We start from the raw sequence: 20,500 nt of genomic DNA, 5'->3' as shown, positions 1-20,500 counted from the left end.
TTAAGCCAATTTATAGAATACCTCAAACCCCTGAGAAACAGCCTTTTGAAAAAATAAGCCACACCTGACTATGATTTTCTTACACCGCATTCAAATAGTTTCTACAGAATGGTAGTGCAGTCTTCCTCTCCTCGGGACTGTTGTTGAGGACTGGTCACAACTCCCTTTCCCATTTTGTAATTTTGGTAAACTGAACCGTTCACTCTTTCATTTACTCATGATCTCTAATGCAGTTACGGAGCTCTGTCATGGCCGGGCCCTGTGTTAGGTCCAAAGACTAATAGAACACAAGCGAGAGGCAGACAAGTAGATAGACAATTATAATATGACGTGATGGTATACGTGCCAAGACAGAGAACTGCACGTAATTTTCAGAGCACCAAGAAGGTGACTAACCCAGAGTTGGGGCTGAGGCAAGCCTGGCCAAAGACAGCCTTCTGGAAGAATTTCTCCTTAGCTGAAACCCACCTAAGCATTGCAGCAAGAGCCTTCTGTTACAGTGAGATCTGGGTAAAAGTCAGTGATCTTAATTTCATAGAAATGTAGACCCTTAAAATTAGAAGGAACCTCAGGGACCTTCTTCTAATGTCGTGTTTCTTCAACAGTGTGTGTGCTCTGGGGGTCGGACAGCCTGGGTTCAAGTTCAGACTCTGCCACTCTTCATCTCTGGTTTGGGGAAAGTTCCTTAAGCTTTCTGTGCCTCAGTTTCTTCACCAGTGAAGTGGGGCCTAATAACAGAACCTGCAATAGAGCAAGTTTTCAGTGACTGTTGACCATTAAAATTATATCCTAGGCTATTGCTGATCACCAGTAAACGTTTACTACAAAAAAGTACAATTTTTCAGTTCTTTGATTATTTGTTAAATAATTGATTTTGAAGTTAACAATTTGGCTGCCGATAGGCCTCAATAAATAAGAGATTTTATAAATATTTTCCCCAAATTTCAGAGGTCTTCAATGTCTTACATGGAAGCCAGACCTTGTTCAAGGCGATGCCTTGTTATCTCAAACTACTTAGCACTGGGAATAGAGGTACATGTGAAATAGAACGAAAGGCTTTTAAAAAATTTGTCTGCCATGGACTTTAGATAACTTTCTCCTAGTAACCATAAAACTATTATATACATATTAAAATACATGAACAAGAAAATAAACCCCATTAATTCACACTCCTCTCAAATTTATGACCTGGTCTAGAGCTAAGTAAAGCCTTTTGTAATTAAAAAGTGAAAATGAATCACATAAACGGGTCTTTATTTGTTGTTGTTGGCTGAGTTGGGTCTTTGTTGCTGGGTGTGGGTGGGCTTTCTCTCGTTGTGGCGAGCAGGGGCTACTCTTCGTTGCGGTGTGCGGGCTTCTCACTGCGGTGGCTTCTCTTGTTGCGGAGCACGGGCTCCAGGCGCACAGGCTTCAGTAGTTGCAGCACGCGGGCTCAGTAGTTGTGGCATATGGGTTTAGCTGCTCTGCGGCATGTGGGATCTTCCCGGACCAGGGATTGAACCCGTGTCCCTTGCATTGGCAGGTGAATTCTTAACAACTGCGTCACCAGGGAAGTCCGTGGAATCAGGGTCTTGTTAGGAATATTTAAATACTTAAGGAAACAAACTTTTGAAACACCCCTTGTCCATGGGGATGTCACCTACATACAACTGGTTTACAAGGTAGAAGGAGCTCATTAAAGTAGCTCTAAGAGGCCAGTAATTGTTAGACTAGATAGAGTGCATGCCTCGAAAGTTATACAACTCTAAATCTTTAAAGATATTACATAGTTAAGATTTTCAGTTAAATAATTACTGACCTTTCCCCCTAATAAGGAGGTTTTATTATATAGAGATAGACATTAACATGACACTCAAAGTACTAATGCTGAAAAAGTCTAGTCACCTTACCCCTTCTGGGATTTTTGCCTTTGTGTTGCTGCTTCCCTACTGCTTACAGGTCAGAATTCAACACACGCAGTTAAGGTTAGGGAAGGGTCTTGAACCCTGGGTGCTAGTGATCCTGGCAAAGCAGATGGTAAGGGGAGTGTGGCCTTTGTCACAGACTACCTGCCCAGGCAATTGTGAACTTAAGTAGATTTACAACTACCTTCGATATTTACTCTCTCCTACACAGAGCTTTCTAGAGTGTGTTTCATTCTGTGGGAGATAACAGGACTTTGGCACCGCTAGGCTAAACAAAGTTAAACATGCTTTGTTGAAAGATTTCTTGCGGCCTTCACCGTGGTAATGAATCTTCGAGAGAGAGAGATGCAGTACAGATCATCTCCTAAACTTACTTGACTCAGAAACCTTTCTGGTGAAACATCTTATAGGACCAGGTTCTTCAGAACACGCTCTAGAGAACAGTGTACTAATACATCTGCTGCATTGCCAAAGTAAAAAGTGTAATCAACTTGAATCCTTTCAATGGTAGCCTGGTCCCAAGGATAGACTCTAGACTTCTGGATGGCCTTGCACGGTCTGGCTCTTGCTTTTCTCCCAGCCTCGGACTCATTTCTAATCACACCCTCTCACACTCATGCTCCTGTGAGAGGAAACGAGTGTGGATTTGCTGAAACAATAGGTCTCAGAGCCTTGCTCCACTCTTTCCTAGCTCCCCACTTCGTACCCCCGACCAACCTTAGCTTGGCTCACGTCCACCCAGTTTTGAGCATGAGTTCTGGAGAAGCCTGCTTAGACCTCCAAGCATGCACTTGAGGCCTCTTTTACGTGTTCCCATACCCACTTCATATTCGTCCCATATTAGTCCCTGCATCTACCGCGCTGAGTCTAGCTGGCCATCGTTGAGGTTGGGAGTGTGTTCTTCTTTTTTTTCTCTTTATTGAAGTATAGTTGATTTACCATATTGTGTTAGTTTCATGTGTACAGCAAAGTGATTCAGTTATACATATATACGTATATATCTATATTCTTTTTTTCAATTCTTTTCATTATAGTTTCTTCCAAGATAGTGAATGTAGTCCCTGTGCTATATACAGTAGGTCCTCGTGTTTGCCTATTTTATATGTGGTTACTGTGCATCTGTTAATCTCATACTCCCCATTTTTCCTTCCCCTCTCCTGCCCCTTTGGTAACCATAAGTTTGCTTTCTACAGTAAGTTTGTTTTCTGTCTGTGGGTCTGTCTTTGTATTGTAAATAAGTTCATCTGCACTCTTTTTTAGATTCCACATAGAAGCGGTATCACGTGATATTTGTCTGTCTCTGTCTGACGTACTTCACTTGGTGCGATCGTCTCCAGGTCCATAGGGACTATGTTCTATACACCGTCATGCCTGGCACACAGCAGGCCATACCCGTATGTGTGGAGTGACTGAAGTGATATCTCTCGTTAGACGGTTGAGGGCACACCCACTGCTGCTACTAGGTCAGGACTCCTGGGCCCACTCTGTGGGTACATATAAAGGTTTGCTCACCCCTAGGTGGGCAGCAGGGGATTCCTATTCTCCCTTGGTCACCACGTATTCTTTAGGGGACAATTAGGAAGCCAGTGCTATTGAGCCACATTAATAGGGCTGCAGAAGTGGCACATACACGGGAGTTTCTACACAGAGACCTCTTTCTTGACTCTGAGACACTGCGCCCTATCAGATGGACATGGAAGGATGACGCAGAGTTGACCTAAAGAACAGGGAACCTGGCTCAACTTCTTAGAACTGCCAGCTTTGGCTTAGAGGCAGAGCCTCAGGACGACCTGGCACAGGTACCTCTTCATCCAGCCCTTCTTCTCCTTGGCATCCAGGGAGATATCATCAAAGTCTCGGGATACAACCACGTAATTTCTTTCTCGTCACTGCTGTGGCATCTCAGATTTCTTCGCCATTCTAGAGCAATAGCACTCATGATGTGTCCATAGCTCCCATCCGGAAGTTTGGCTTTGTAGCAGGCTCACATAAAAGATAAAGATGGTCGTGATACCAGAGTGCTTGGTAGAGAGAAGGGACTAAACTCGCTTCCCCAGAACATGGACTTCTCTATGACTTTCAACGAGTATTTTACGATGGTGACCACCAAAGCCGGCAACCTGATAAGAAGATATCATGACAATCTAGAAGTAGCCAGTATGAAAGCCTTTGCTTCTTCTAAAGGCACTGGAGCAGACGAACATCTCTAATTCAGGGTAACTTGCCTATGTTGCTCAAGACTGAAGTCGTGTTCACTTCCTGCTTTTTTCTGCTAATCGTCCTGCACAGTTAGGATGGGGTTTCCGACCTCAAGTGTGTCACAGTGGAAGACTTACTGCACAGGTCAATTTCCTCAAAGACTCCCCACCCCCACCCCCCGCCCCTATTCGCCATCACACAGCTTCACAGTCCTTCTTTTCCCCACATTTCAGTCTTGGAGCTCATGGCTGCCACTCCCACTATCTTGACGAGATACAAGATTGATACCTTGTGTGTGTGTGTGTGTGTGTGTGTGTGTGTGTGTGTGTATGTACATATACCCATGAACAGTCAGCCAGCCTTTTTGTGTGTGTTGTAGTCCACTCATGCACTAAACTCGGGCAGCAAACTATACTGTGGCTGTGCAAGAGTAGCTCCACTTGTCTTCAGGGAGCTCTGGGGTAAAGCCACAAAATGTGCTCTTCCACCTGCTCATGCCCCCAAGGGAAGGATGCAAATTCTTGTGTATTTTTGGCTTCCTTTCATCATAGGAGAGGTAAACAGCTCAATGGGAATGCATGTTGCTGCTATCGTTGGAATTTTTTTTTTCAGAATGACAAACTCTCAGTGAAGAGTTAAATTCTGAGGCATAGGAAAAAAGCTAGAATTAGAACCCAAGTCTCCAGACTAGAGACTCAATGCTCAAGACCCTCAAACTTGCTGCCTCTGTAAATCAAATTGCAATCTTGTATGGGTGATATAGGTGCCATGGGGTAGGAGGAGGGCTAAGAATTAGACTCTAGTGCAGAGAGAGGAGAGTGAATGCAGAGTCATAGCTTCCTCTCTGCAGTGAAACCATATGTTTCCTGAATTAACACAGACATTATTTAGTGAACATGTGCAATAGACAAAGGCCACTTCATGATGTCTTTTTCTTATAATTTCTTATAATTTTCTCTATGTTTTTAGAATCAGGACTGACTTTTTGCTATAGAACTCAGTTTAATTTCCTAACAGACTTGAAGGAGGGGCAGTTAGTTACGATACACAAAGTTGTATGGTAACTAACTAGCCCTCTGAAAAAGTATGGCAACTTCAGTGAAAGATACTCTTTCACATTGGTTTCACTGCTTAGAGGTAACCTCACACCATGCCAATCAAGATTTTGCTGCCCATTTTACCAGATAATTCAATGGATGTTAAAGATATAGTTCACCATATAGACCTGATTAATTGAAGAAAAATATAGCTTCTTATTGCTGACACTATGAGGTTAGAAATAGCATCCTATGCTAATCTGCAATGCCAAGAAATGAAGATGGTTTAAATCAGATCTCATGACTAATGCATGAGATCCGAAGTTCTTTTATTCCTGGCTATTTTAGAAAACTGAGGTGTATTTTTACCCAAAAAACTAATTCTATAAGATTTATTGAGATAATACAAAATGCCTTATTATTAACAGCTCACAATCAAGATTTTTGTCCTACTAATGATCACAGAAACAGTTTCTCCATTTTAATTTTTTCAAAGTTACGTATTTGCAGTGGGTTAAGTCCAGATTCAAGGATATTATATTTGATTCTTAGTTGTTGTTAGTGGGTTTTTTTTTTTTTTTTTTTTGATACTCAGTATCTGGGGAGATGACAGAAAGTTTAGATTACTTTCTGTGGTTGTTCTTCCATTTTAATTGTACTTATTGTGAATTCATTTAAACAGAAAGAAATATATCTAGCAATAAAGTATGCCTGTCATATTTGATTGTTTTTGTTATGACAATTATGAAATACTGTGTTTTTCCTATAGTTCTAATCCATGAAATCTGCAATCTTTCCACTTGATTTACGAAGGACCCTTAATTACTGCTGTCATTAGCACCTAGTGTTCAAAACAGTCTGTTAAAATGTACTGTTCGTCTCACCTCCAAGTCCCTGCTTGCTTTATTTTAATTTTTTTCCAAGGGTAAGTAAAACAATAATTGCCCTAATAGCAACAATCATTATGTACAGCGAATTAAATAATATTCCAAGTTTTTTGTTGCCTATTTCTTTTTGTTCATAATTTGGCATTTGTGTGTTAAGACTGGCCTAGAGTTTGAACAAGTGTCCACAGGCAGGGTTACTACTAGCGAGGACTTATTACCTGGGTTTTAAAAACAAGCCACTCATTTGTCTTTTTCTTTCCACATGGATAGGGATAACAGACAACTGCTGCGAAGCTTCAATGTTTCTGCCTGGTCATGCACAGTTCTGCAATATAATGTATAAACGTATAACAACAACTTGGGATCACTTGATACCTCGTTTGGAATAAGGAAATTAAATCCAGCCAGGCGCGTCCCCACCGTCGTCCGCGCGCACACACATACACACACATACACAGGCGCGCGCGCGCACACACACACAGGCGCGCGCGCGCGTCAAAAGTTGATTCATTCCCGAGATCCCCCAGAATCTTTCTTTTTCTCTTTTCTGGTAGCGCCGGCTTCCCAGTCCGGGTGGCAGTGAGGTTGGGGGCGTGGGAGGGGCGGGGAGGACGAGCAGAGGGAGGCGGGAGCCGGGTGCCGGTGCGCGCCGCGCCCGCTCCTGCCGGCGGAGAGTCCGCGCCGGGTTTTGCGCCGTGTCCCGGGGCTTGTCTCACGGCCTCCAGCCGCCGCCGCTGCCGTGTTTACTGAGCTCGCGCGTCCTGATATCACTCCGCTGGCATGGAGGAGGAGGAGGAGGTGGAGGAGCGAGAGGAGGAGGAGGAGGCGGCGGCGGCGGCGAGCAGTTGATCATTGTGATGGTGGCAGGAGCAGCGGCGGCAGCGGCAGCCCAGCCGAGCGTTAGGGGCTGCTCTCCGCGCGGCGTTTTGCAAAGGACTTCACCGATCTACTTTTGCAGTCGCCTCGGACTGTCCATGTGTTTACTTCCCCCAGCCCGAGGATTCGATATCTAGGTTCCTGTGAAATGCAACTGAGCAGCCAAAGTACTTTGAGAACACGGGGCGGCATAAACACCAAAACTTTTTTTGTGGAAGGAAAATGCAATAAGCAAGCTTGCCGTTTTCCGATGCGGTGTGGAGTGAGTGTGTGTCGCGCGTGTCCGCACTGGAGGCATATGCTTGTGTGTGTACATGGGGTGTGTTTTTCGGTACGTAGGGAGAAAATGCTTGCCAACCACCGGAAATCTCCTGGAATTTATTAGAAAATAATGGATTATAAAAAGAAGGCAGGCGAAGAACGGATCTTCCCTTGAGTTGCAACCCGATTTGCTGCTGGCTCAGTTTGTTGTGATTCTTTTTGTTGATAGGTGTCTGATGGTATTCTGATAACACCCCCCTTTTTTCCCCTCGAGCTTTACAGTTTAAAAAAAAGGAAACAACAACAACAAAAAACCACCCCAAAATCTCTCCCCCTTTTTTTCGCCCGGTCGGGATCGCTGCTTCCATCCATGTGCTTGCGTCTCCCCCGCGTTCCACTTAAACTATTTTAATCCTTGGACCCAAGGAGGAGGCTGATAGGGGGTGGATAAAAAAAGTTCTTCCAAAATAGTGTGCCCGGGGAGCAGGATGGGGGATTTCGCAGCCCCCGCTGCTGCCGCGAATGGCAGTAGTATTTGCATCAACAGTAGCCTGAACAGCAGCCTCGGCGGGGCCGGGATCGGTGTGAATAATACTCCCAATAGTACTCCCGCTGCTCCGACTAGCAATCACCCCGCTGCCGGCTGCGGCGGCGGCGGCGGCTCCGGGGGCCCCGGCGGCGGCTCGGCGGCCGTCCCCAAGCACAGCACGGTGGTGGAGCGGCTCCGCCAGCGCATCGAGGGCTGCCGGCGGCACCACGTCAACTGCGAGAACAGGTACCAGCAGGCTCAGGTGGCGCAGCTGGAGCTGGAGCGCCGGGACACCGTGAGCCTCTACCAGCGGACCCTGGAGCAGAGGGCCAAGAAATCGGGCGCCGGCACGGGCAAGCAACAGCACCAGAGCAAACCCCAGCAAGATGCGGAGGCTGCCTCGGCGGAGCAGAGGAACCACACGCTGATCATGGTGAGGGCGCGCTGGCAGCGGGCACGGGGCGCGCGCGTGGGGGGGGGCGTGGAGCTTCTTACACGGGGGGCACGGGGATCTGATTTGCACGGCGGGCGAAGTGGGCTGAAGCCGAAGGGTTAACGTCAACTTTTGTGAGGTAAAAGCTGCCGTCGCCGCTACCTGTTCATCTGTCAGGGTTGTCAGATTTGGGGAAGAGGGGGCGAGAGGGGGAGAAGCCAGTCACGACTGCGAGGGGCGGAGGGAGCCTGGAGGAGCGTCGGAGTGAGGCCCTGGAAAAGTTTTAGCCCCCTCTCCCTTTCTTAGATACCGATTTGAAAGAGTGAACCCAGAGTTGAAACCTCGCTCCTCCTCTTCACCGCTCCCCACCCCACCCCTCGCCTGGCCGCCTGGGCTCCCCAGACCGGTCCCCCTTCGCCCACCCCTCTCAGTACGTCCGCCGAGTGCAGGGAGAAATGGATGCTGTCGCAGATTCTGGGCGGGCACCAGGCCCTCGAACCTGGGGGGAGGAGGAGGAGGAAGGGAGATGCTCTCGCCTCCTCTCCCCAGCTCACCCTCTTTGGGCTGAGAAAGTCTGAGAGTTTTGTGAATGAACTTTGAGGTGGGTGAGAAGCAAGCGAAGGTGGCTGCGCGCGCGCGCGTCCACGAGAGCGCGCGCGGATGCGGGGCGCGAATGCGCTCCCTCGCAGCTCGAGACCCCGGGCCGGCCCGGCAGGTGGAGCGGCTCCGAGGGTCGCGGCACTCGCCGGGGCGGGAGGGGAGAGCGACGCCCTGGGCTTGCGCGGAGAGTCCCCGCCACGCAACTTCGCCAGGGATTCTCTCCCCTCCTCCTCTTAAACTTGCTTGCACAGAGCTTTCTCCGCTGCTCTCCCGCCCCGCTCCCCGCCAACTTTCCGGGCCAGTCTGATAAGCCCGGAGGAGTGAAAGGTAGCGGGAGGTGAAAGAGGCTTAAATGGCTGGGTGGGTGGGTTGGAGGTAGGAGGAGCAGCCAATGGCTTAACTCCTCCGGGAGGAAGGGGCAGTTCCCACCCCCTAACCCTGAGGGTAGAATCCTTTCTCCTATCTCCACTCTCCGGTTCTTTTGCTTTCCTTTCGTGGGGGGGGGGGGAGCCGGAAGCTTGAGAAAGGTGTCTGCAGCCTCCTCCGCCGCCGCACGGCCCGGATTTGGGCTGCGCGCGTGTGCGGAGTGGGGCGGGCGGTGGGAATCCGGGAGCGTAGCGGGGCCGCGCGCCTTCTCGCGTTTCCCCTGCAGACCGCACCTCGATCGGCGGCGCGGGAGGCCCTCTTGTTGTGCGGCTTATAAATCGCACACGTCCCCGGTCTGGGGGTCGTCGGCGTCGGAGGTGGTGCGGGCGCGGGCTTTCGCTGGGCGTTCCGTGACAAAGAGCCGGCTTGGGGGAGGGGAAGAGGAGAGGCCGCCGCGCTCACTCCGCACCCTCCCCACCTCCCCCCACCCCGCACGTGAAGAGGAACAATTTGTTTATCTTGGGCTTCAAGAATCCTTCCCTCCTCCCTGCTCTCCGAGGCCGCCCAGCCCCTCCTTCCTCCCCTCCGTCCTCGGCGCGATCCTGCCCAGTCCCGCCGGCAGCACCTTCCCTCCTCCCTTTCCTCGCTCCCCCCTCGTACTCCTTTTCCTCCTCCCACCTTCCTCGAGCCCGCCTTCCCCCTCCCTTCTGGAACGCGGCCGTGGGGGAGGGAGCGGGAGGCGCTTTGTCCGCCTCGCGGCCCGGCTCGCCCCGGAGGCTGCCCGGCTGGGAGGGGCGCTGCGCCCCGAGGCCCTGCCCCCCCCCCCCGCGGCCGCCCCCGCCCCGCGGGCCCGCGCTCCCCACCACCCCCGCCGCCGAGCTAGCCCGGAGCGCGAAGAAGAGGCGGACTCGGTGGGGAGGAAGAACGACGGTCACGGAGTCAGGGAGGGAGGTTCTCGCTTTACAAACAGGAAGCCGAAAACCACTGACACACTGTAGCTTTTCTGATTGTACCCGGAGGCGGGGTCGGACCTGCATCTTGACTGTATCTCGCATTCCCTGCTGGTACCTATTTCTCTCCGGGTCCGCGCCGTCTCCCATTCCCCGACCCCCCGTCGCGCTCTGCCACCAATGGGGAGACTCACTTCGTGAACCTAAGACTCAAGTAGTATTTGAAAGGCGCTGAGAATATCGTCGTTGCCTGCTCCACGCCCTCTTTTCCTGTGTTTGTACGCCCCACACGGTCGGATTGCGTAGGAATGGGCTTTTCGGGAGGCTCCAAAAATCTCAGTCCCACGGCCTCCCTCCCGACCTTTGGGGATGGAGGACTGTTGTGGCGTTACCTCGCCAGCTGAGCAGCGCTGGAACAAAAAGCCGGTGCCTGGTCGCTTTTGATCGCGGGCGAGATCAGTAGAGTTTGCGGCCGGAAAGTTTTGGCGTTTGGGTTGTGTTCTCTCGAGGGTGCCATATCTGCCCTGGGAGGGGTAGTGGGGGCACTCTGGGTGCGCGCGCCTGGGTTATGATACACCCGCAGGTGGGAGCAAACCCAGGGTCCTGAAGTTACCTGGAAGGAGGTAGCAAGCCCAAGCCAGAGCTTACTTTTGAAAATGAAAAAAGATGGTGCTTACTTGAGTGGATGAGACCGAAGCAGTAAATCTCATGGTGAATCCCAGTTCAGCAAGTTAACAGACTTGAAAAATGATTGCCTGAAAATATTATTTTTCTATCAATTTTGTGAAAATAATTTAGCGTATCGATTATACCGATGTACAGGAGTATGTTCTAGCTTTAACTGTATTTCACATATGCATCTCCCATTGATATAAGTGGTCCAAGTATGTGTGATGAAAATAAACAGCCTTAAACCTTAAGCAAAGAGTTGCATGTAAATTCTAGGTACCACAAAAAAGAAAGGAAAAGAGTTAACATCCTCCTCTACAAGTTATTTTTCCTTTAAAAATAGTTTTAAATTGTACATTGGCCCCTGAAATGAAAGAGTATTTTAACTTAGCCTGTGTGTGAGATAAAATCTTGAGAACAGGTTGCAGAAAACCACGTTAATCTTCCTTTTTTTGAATTAGCTGCTGGATTTTAGTTGGGCTCTGGGAGGGGGGCGGGGCACAGAGCAATTATAATTAGTTCTCAGATTGAGCTATTTGGAAACCCCTAAAGAAAAGCCATAATCAACCAGAGGCAAATAATAATGATGGTGATGATAAAAATAAAGATGAATAGGATTCTTTTCTGTTTTATTGCTATTGTTTACCTTCTGAGGGCCAGTATGTCCAAAGTACTAAATATTGATTAGTTCTTTTTCTGCTTGGCTTGGATTAAGAAGGCAGTCTAATCAAGGCTTTACCTCTTTTGATTTGTTTTCTTATACATTTACAAGCATAGGCATGAAAAGCAAACAAGCAAACCAGAAGCAGGGTGGGTGAGGTGAAATAGAAATCTTCCTTTGGCTCCAGGCTGCTGGGAGGGGCCTCGGTTTTGTGTGGGTCCGTAATAGCCTTGTTAGAGAGTGGATAGCCCAGGCCTGGGTTGGAAGCTACATTACTTCAGGTGAAAGGTAGTTTCTGGACATGTAGTCAGTCAAATGACTCTCCCCACACACACTTTCTTTATTCAGAAGGGTCTCCCCCTCCTCCCCTCCAAAAGAGTTGTTGCTGAGAACTATTGATTTCACCTATTAGAGAATCTCATTGAAAAGGTGTCTTTTCCTAAAATAGTTTTAATTTGTGGTAGCAGAATGAGACATTGTTCATTTTCTGTACTTAAATCTGAAGTCCTGGTTAAAATTTTAAGATAAATTCCAACTGACAGATTCATTCTCAAGCCAAAGACAGAGTGGCTTGACAAAGGTGTAATCATTCAGGCATACCAAAAAGCATGACAATGCAGTCTTCAGAATTTCAAAATGGTGGTAGTCTTACTTGACCTGGATAAATTCCGTGTTCTCATAACCTTTCTACTTCATAGCGCCATCATAACTTTCAGAGTGTGCTTAATTTATACACAGCTTAAAGACTGTATGAATCCATGTGATTCCTGCTCTGAAGAGTTTACCCCATAAAATTCATTTGACAATAAGCATATTAAACGCTGAGTATTAGAGAAAACTGCAACCTATCCAAAATGTTTTCATCTACTCCTGGAAGAGATCCAGGAAATGTCAACATACTAGTCCAGGGCTAAAACTCCGTGTAAATGAATCCGGTTTCCCATTTCTTATCCTGTTGAAGGTAAATTACTGGCTTTGTATCCAGGTTTTTTGGCAAGCTTGTAATGTCAAACCATTTCTAAATCTTTCCTATGAACCTTTTCTTTGGCTTATCCTGTTCTGCTTTCCTGGGTGATAGGATTGATAGTGTCCCTTGAAAAACCTTCCATAGCCCACACAGGGTGTGCCTTAAGTTTGTGAAAACTTTTTGGAATTTCATTTCCCTGTGCTTCACAAGTGTTTGTCTTTTAATTCTCAAGAAGCATTGAACAGAAACAAAGCTACAGTACATGTTTAATTGTGTTATGTATGTACTTTAGTTGTGGTACATTTTATTTAGTAATGGGCAGCCAACGATCAGAAAAATAGAGGCATAGTTGGTTAATCATTCATCATAATCTACAAAATGCTCTTCAGGCTGAGTTCCTTTCCCAGGGAATGCTGAGTTTTCAGGCAGATGGCATGTTTGATACTTTCTATCCACTTGCATTAGAATCATAAGGGCTAGCTTTAGAATCTTTGGAGGTTTTCTGCCACTTGATATGAGGAAAATGAACAGTCCCCGGACAAGGTGTACTGACATTTCTGTAAGAAGGATGAGGATTTTAAACCTTAAAATGGAGTTACATAGAGTTATTTTCTAAATACCTCTCTGAGACCAATATAGCCAACTGTTGTTAAAAAGGCTTCCTGGCAAGGTTTTTCCATTTGGTTGAGATAAGAATGGGGGAATCTCTCCCTCTTTCTCATCCGTGCTGCTACTATAGGAGGAATCTAGTATGATAAGCCATTCTGCACACTATGTAGTAGTTCTTGGATATGTCTGAAGTACTTAGGGTTTATTTAGTGTCGCTTACAGAGTTTTACTTGCAATCAGTGCTCCATGTGTATTAATTAACACTTCTGTACTACATTCTTGAGCTTAAGATGGCGAAATTCTGTCATCTTTTTCCACATTACCCATCATAGAGAACTGTGAAATAAATCAGACATCAAAGTCTCATAAGAAGGAACATATTTAAAACTCAGTCCCAAGATTTTCATAATATCTGCCTTTTGATTCTCCCAAATAGCTTTGCATTTTTCACTCTATTATTCAGAGGCTGATTATTGAGTTTTCAGATCCAGCTGTTTGCCTTGTTTTTCTTTCCGCCTCCTGCTGCCAACCTTTTGGTCTTTTCACTGATCTTTAGCACTTTTACCAAAGAGTGGGAAGAAGCAATAAGAAGAGAAATTTAATTTTGGTGCTTCCTCCTCTATAACTAATGAAACAATTGGATAAGATACCAATTATTTTGGAATAATTATGGGTTTGATTCAGTATACCATTTACTCTTCATTAGTGAAAATCATAGAGAATAGACTGGATTTTAAAATGTCATTCATTCATTCAATGATTCTGGTACATAGTCCGTAGTGCTTCATGGAAGTGAAAAAGCTAAATCACACTCTTGCATCCAAGACTTTGACAGCGTAGTATGTTCTTTTTAGATTTTCAGCATTATTTAAGCTAGGTTTAAGGGAATAACAGGTGTTTGTTTTTTAATCAGCATTAGACTTGATGCCAGTGACTTCTCAACAGTTTCAGGCTGAGTTATTCCCCTTTCCTGTGACATTTTCAGTAAAATAGTATGCTTACTTCCGTGTTGTTTCAAACTAATTTGACATTGCAAAAGAAGCTGACTTACAGATGTCTGCGCCAAAGTTATTGGATCCCCCAAATCAAGTTTTCATTTAAAAAATACAGCATGCTTTTCAGACAGACACATTCAAAAATTCACTATTCATGTTTGTGAGATGGAAATGGAGCTTTTGGAAAATCAGCTATCACCAAAAACTTAGGAAAAAAAAAAACAACGTTTTTTTGTTGTTTAAATCTAACAAAGTTTAAAGAACTAAAGGAAGAAGACTGGATAAAATCACTCAGAAGATGGAGTTGAGGGTCTGCCGTCTAATGAATACTTAAAGATCATAAGGTTCTATTCCGTGGGTCAGAGAAGGTGCACACTTTGTTTTAAAAGTATACCTGGCTATTCCATCTGTTAAACAGTTGAGGGGCTTTTGAGCTGTGGATAAGCAACTCCATTTGGGAAAGAAACACGGTGTTCCCTTAGGGCCGCCATACACACGTGCATAGAAAAAGCCGTTACTACTATGGATCAGTGCTTTTTTTTTTTTTTTTTTTTTATGGCAAGCTGTGCATTCTGTTCTTGGGGGAATTTAATAAAAATCTCAAAAGGCCTTCAGTACTTCCTCTGACATAAGGAAAGTGATTTCCTAAGAATAATTGAATAGACACCTCTTTTAATTATATTGGACCTTCCATTGGTTGGAATGACCTTTATGCTGAGTAGAATCTTTTAAAGTAAGAATAACTAACATTTATCCTCCTTAAGCAATGGCTTAACAACCATAGAAAACTTGAGCGAACTCTTTAAACTAACAACCTCCAGAATTTCTAACTCCTGAAGTCTCCATTCTGTTGGGTAGAGTCTGGTTTTGTAATGTTTCACGTTATGGACTCTCAGTCCTCAACACATTTCACTTGTGCTTATGTGTGCGAAGACGATTTTTAGGATACATTACTGGATCATTTCTTTCCTTCCTTCTCACAAGATCTTTCTCAACCTCCAGAAAACCCATGGCAGGGCCAGGGCTTCTTTCCCTTCAAAAGAAAAGGCTGAAGTGCTGAGTCTATTTGTGCAGATTCAACCTGAGTCGTAACTGTGACTCAAAAGGATTGCATAGCTCTAAGACAAGCTCTGCTAGTGCCCTTCATTCTCACAGTGGTGGGTTATTTTTCTTTCTTTGATTGTTTGTTAGATGCTGAAAGTAACTCAGTGATTGAGAGTGCATCTAAAGGGACTGGTACCCAGTAAAGGACTTTAGGAGCTCTAGTGGTAAGGTAAGAGAGGCAGGGGGTGAGGATTTTGGAGGCATCTCCTGGAATGGGTGGCAAAAGAGGTGACTGGTTTTGCTCATTTGGGGTAAACAGATAGTATCCTGGCACCTTGGGAGTTTATGGCGATAACATACGCTTTTAGTAGTCTATTCTGAACCTGCAGACCTTACTAAAACTCAAATATGTATTTTTCAGAGCTAATGGCATTATTGTTTGTATTCCAATATCTGGAAAAAGAAACATTTCCTAAAATATTTCCATGCTCCTTTAAATGACTACTTCTGCCATTTAAATGGACTTACCATAGAATTCCTTTAAATCAGAAATTCTCAATCGGTGGAGATTTTGCCCCCGCCCTGAACATTTGGCAACGTTGGGACACATTTTTCAGTTGTCACAACTGGAGGGGTGCTACTGCTGTCTAGTGGGTAGAAGCCAGGGAAGCTGTTAAACATCCTACAGTGCACCCACAACAAAGAGTCAACCTGTCCCAAATACCAGTGTTGCTGTTCTTGAGAAACCCTGCCGTAAACAAGGAGCTCCCCTAGAATGTTGAAAGTACAGAGTGTGGCTTTCCTCACAGCTTTTCAAAAACACTCTTACTACTTAACCGGGTGGAGAGGGGAGTGGATGCTGCTAGGAGGTAGAGAGTCCCTGGGAAGAAGTCAAAGCGCCGCCCGCCCTGTTGCTTCTCAGCTCCGGCCATGGGACAGTCTGGCTTTTCACTTCATGTTGGGAAGGTGAACAGTAGTCATTCTTTTTACCTCCTGGAGCGATTGTTTGGCTCAAATGAATTAATATATGTAAGAGTCCCAAAGACTTGATGGTGCTACACAAAGGCTAGGCTTATTTTTATGAATTACTCTCCTGTCACTTACTTGCTTGCCTCCCACCCAAGTGCAGACTTAGAGTGATTTGGGGCTTATTTCACTCAGGCATAAGCCAAGGTCTCATGGTGAGGGCTTGAGCAACTGCTACATATTGGACACGATTTCTAGGCATTGGGGATACAGTAATGAACCAGGGTCCTTGCTCTGGTTGGACTCACAGCAGAGCATCATTCATGTTTCAGATTAGCTGTATAAAATGGTCTTTGTGGTTTTATGAGAACGTGTTAATGGAAGTCATTAATAACCCAACATTTAGGAAAATCCCAAGGATACTAAATGCTTTGTATCTTCTTGCAAGCTTTCTATAGCTTTCTTGCATTGCTTTCTAAAGCAACATTTATTTCACTGTCTTTCAAATAAAATCACTTTGTGGAGGGGAGGGGGTTAGTGGTGTGGTGGAGAATAAGATTAAAGGATGGTTGTTAAAAACGAGGCTGATGATCCTCTTTCTTCCCTTTTTTTGGACTAGGTAACACTTGTAGCACCATAATCACCTCTTGACATCAAGCTTTTAGAGGAAATTAGACAAAGAGAGGGAGCATTTAGAAAGAAACAAGCAGAAAGGTGCAGGGACTTGAAACCATGTCACACGAAGAACAGTTGGGAGACCTGGAGGTGTTTAGTCTGATTTCAGGGATGATATGATTGCTTTCTTAAAATATTTGAAGGGCTGTCATGTGAAAAAAGGATTAGATGTGCTCTTTATGGCCTCAAGGGGATAAAGTTAGGATCAGTGGTTGGCGGTTATTAGGAGTAAGGTTTGGTTTAATATATTAAAAAAAAACAATTATATGAAAATGGAAGCTGTTCACAGATGAAATGGGCTGTGTTGATGAGCGAAAATGTGCCAGCAAAAGTTGTTCAATTAGCTGAAATGTTGGAGAATAGATGACATCTTTTTTAAATTATAAAACTTTAAAACAATATAAAAATAAAATACCAGTGAAAAGAGGATAGGGCCTTTGTGTCTCTTTAATCCTCCTTATATCCTCATGATAGAAGAAGATCGAACTGGGAATTCCCTGGCAGTCCAGTGCCGGAGTTCGATCCCTGCTCAGGGAACTAAGATCCCACAAGCCACGTGGCACAGCCAGAAAAAAAAAAAAGAAAAAAAAAGCAACGCCAAAAAAAGACCTACCTGTACATGGGAGGAACTCCAAATATTTGTGGAATAAGTTGCTCAATGAAAATGAGTAGATTAAGTGACTTGATTCCTCTTCCTCAGTGTCTCCCCTCTGCCCCCAGAAGTTATCAAGAGAATCTCTCTCTCCAGACCTTCTTTTTTTGCTCACATATATACTATATAGTGTACATCACCACACACCACACGTTAGTTTTCTCCTACTTGAATGGAATCATATTATAAATGTGGTTCTGAGATTTACTTTTTCCACATAATATATTTTGGAGACCTGTCCAGTTCGATCCACATAGATCTTCAACTCATTTTTTAAACTGTTATATAGCATTCCATAATAAAATGTTCCATAATTTATTGAATGATCCCTTATTTCGAGAGACTCTGGTAGTTCCTCATTTTCTGCCAATTAAGCCTTACTTAATTGCAATAAACATCCTTATCCATATATCCTTGTATATGTGAGCATTTCTGTAGCACAGATTTGGACTTTTTTTCCGTATATGTAATATGTATAAACAGAAGAAGTTGGCCAACAAAATCTCTTAATCTAATATCGTTTAACATAGACCTCGAATCTTATTACACCCTATTTTAGGGCAAATGATAATTGTGTCTCCCGAAAAATAGGGCTTAAAAAAAAAAAGTATCAACTCTAGCGACTGGTGTGTGTCTTTGCAGTCTGTGTGAACACTGTTACTTTTTAAAGGCTGTAGGTCTGGCCACACATCTTACACGAATGACTTTCTTTTCATCTGGTCCCAATGACCAAGTGAGTAGGAGTCTAGTTAACAGCTCTTGTTCATGCTGTGAAAGTGGGAAATTCACTGTCTTGAACAAGTTTGTAGTTCTCTTTACCTTTCCTGAGCTTTGTGTTCCCCAGGCCTGCATGGTTTTATGCGTCAAATGTGTATCCATTGGTGATACAGTACCTGGGGTGGCAGCGGGTGCGCCTTTGAGTGCTCATAAAAATTGCAGGTCCGTGAGTTGCCACTTCCTACAGGTTCAGTTACCCTGACTAATCCAGTCATCTGTGTAACATGGTAATAACAACCTGCTGACCTGACCAGCTGTAGAAAATGCTTCAAAATGGACTTGGCTCCACAGCTGCCTTATAGTGTTTGTTTCCACAGTGAGTCCTATCAGTTTTCATTACACACAGGTGCTGAAGTGGTCTCAAGACCGCCCTCCTTCAGGCTTCTTGGTCATTTTGATTTACCTCTGGCCTGGCAGCTGCCCTGCCGCGCGATACGAAGAACTATAGTCTATATTTTTACGGAGCCGGAGGAGTTTGGCTTTAGGATCTACGCTCTTGGCTACAACATTATTCTGCCTTCACCTGACTGAAGCGTTCTCTCTTGAAAAGGGTGAGTGAGCAGCTGCCTTTTCTAACTAACCATGACCTCCCAAGGAGCAATCGTCACCTATTTGAACTTCCTTTAGGTTTTAAGACTGGTTTGAACAGGAGCCCACATGAAGATCCGTGGTAGTGCTGGTCCTCGGCTGGCCCTGCTGTTTTCTAACGAGGATCCCCCCACCGCTTTGCTGTCTCTCGGCCTCACGTACCTCCGGCCTCATGTGTCCCTCTTTCCTCATCTCCTTTACCACCATCTCATGCTTTACCTTTGTCAAGTGACAGGAGGACCTGGAAACTTGTACAAAATGTAGGTGGCAGTGATGTGAACAACAGAAGTAAACCGAGGGTGGAGATGTAGGTGATTGGTGTCCACTTTAGAGGTCATTCTCTCCCAAGTGATTCCAATAAACCAAGCGCTGTGCTTCAACTGATGACCTAGATACAGAGTAGCGGCAGCCATTTTCTGCCATTTAGCTGCACTGCATAGCATCTTAGTGGGAAAAACCCCTTTGGCCTGCTAAGCAAATGCAGCTGTGTGCTCAGTGCAGCCTTTAGGGGAGGGGGCTTCAGTTTAAAGACAGCTGGATAGCTTCTGCTTCAGTAGTTTACATAGCAAGAGTTGCTTGGGCACATAAAATAAGAACCTTTCTCCTAATCCTGCAACTAGGCCAGCCAGTACGATCAACGTAGATATTCCTCAAGTTGCTGCTCTGGTCACGCAATACAACTTCAACCTTTGACTCTTCTGCTGACAGCCAAGTTTAAACAGTGAAGTTTAGTTTTTGCTAGTCTACTGTCCCTCTGAGGAGTGTCATCTGACTTTTTTTGTGCTTGCTCCTGATTTTTCCTGGATCTGTTTCTTTCATTTCTAGCACTAGAATGTCTTCTTTGAAGGATTACTTCCACATATGTATAAGGTGGACAGCTGCCTTGCATTTTGCCCCAAGTATAACATTTTACCTTTACATGATTGTAGACAGATAAATGCTTCTCTGTTTTGAATATTAGTTGTTTCATAGCTATCTGATTATAGTTATTAGATAAAAACTGCTTTCCAAAGGCTGGTGAGATTACAGCTATGCTGCAGTAAACTTCTAATTGCTAATTCCTTTGACAAGTATTTTCTTATTTCTCTTTGAAAGAGTCCAGAGATGATTTGGAACAGGTAATAAATGCTTAGAATCAAGTCTTAACTCATTATTTATGGAGTTTTTAAAAAACATATCTTATGAAAAGGAAGTGTTTCAGACCTGTTTTTTTGAAGAGAGTTCAGTAACTATGGACATAAATTCATTCAGAGGTATATCTGGAGGTTAACGTTAGCATTTATGCAAAGAAATCGGACATTTTATCAGAGCTGGACAAAATTTTCTGGATACTAAGTAAAAGAAATAAAACTGCTTTAATGGTTGGTTCTTGAGTTTTGGTTTCAGAATGGCTAAGCGAGTTCCCAGCGGGGGTAAAACATACATCCCCTAGGCCCACTCCCATCCTCTATTCTGGGCTCCTTTCGTCCCCAGTTCCAATCTACTGTGGCATTTCAGTCCGTCCTTCCTCCCGGCCTCCTTGACAAGAAATGTGGCTGCAGCAGTGGCTGCCTTTGCAGAGCACGCAGGTGGTGTTTATCTTTAATCACTTCAGGTATTTCCTCACAGTGGTGTGTGCAGATCAGCACCTCCCTGGCTGTAACATTCTCTTACTGTTCACATCCTGCCGTAGCCCTTTCCTGCGAGATCCTCTGGTGTTGGGTAAACAGAGGTGGTTTATATAAAGAAGCAGCTTTCTCAGTTTAGAAGTTGTTGCAGCTAAAACGGTTGAAAATGTCTTTTGCAGTTTAACTGGGAATTCCTAAATGGTTTGCAGCTGCTATTGGATTTTTAAAAACATGTTCAAAACACGTTC

The 20,500-nt window shown here is 45.1% G+C and overlaps 1 protein-coding gene across 2 annotated transcripts in view; it reads left to right on the top strand.

Annotated features, from left to right (window-relative positions):
- Positions 1–6,774: 6,774 nt before the first annotated feature.
- MAML3 (mastermind like transcriptional coactivator 3) overlaps positions 6,775–20,500 on the top strand; it is a 440,419-nt gene continuing 426,693 nt past the window's right edge. For both annotated transcript variants that reach the window (XM_081238436.1, XM_081238435.1), the window contains exon 1: positions 6,775–8,126. In XM_081238436.1, the coding sequence (XP_081094562.1) occupies positions 7,653–8,126 (474 nt within the window). In that variant the 5' untranslated portion in view covers positions 6,775–7,652. The remainder of the gene's footprint in view (positions 8,127–20,500) is intronic.

The sequence above is a fragment of the Mesoplodon bidens genome, assembly GCF_964165515.1.
Source record: "Mesoplodon bidens genome assembly, chromosome: 1".
NCBI classification, from domain to species: Eukaryota; Metazoa; Chordata; class Mammalia; order Artiodactyla; family Ziphiidae; genus Mesoplodon; species Mesoplodon bidens.
The sequence above is the reverse complement of the archived record's forward strand: the minus strand, read 5'-3'. Positions and strand labels throughout refer to the sequence as shown.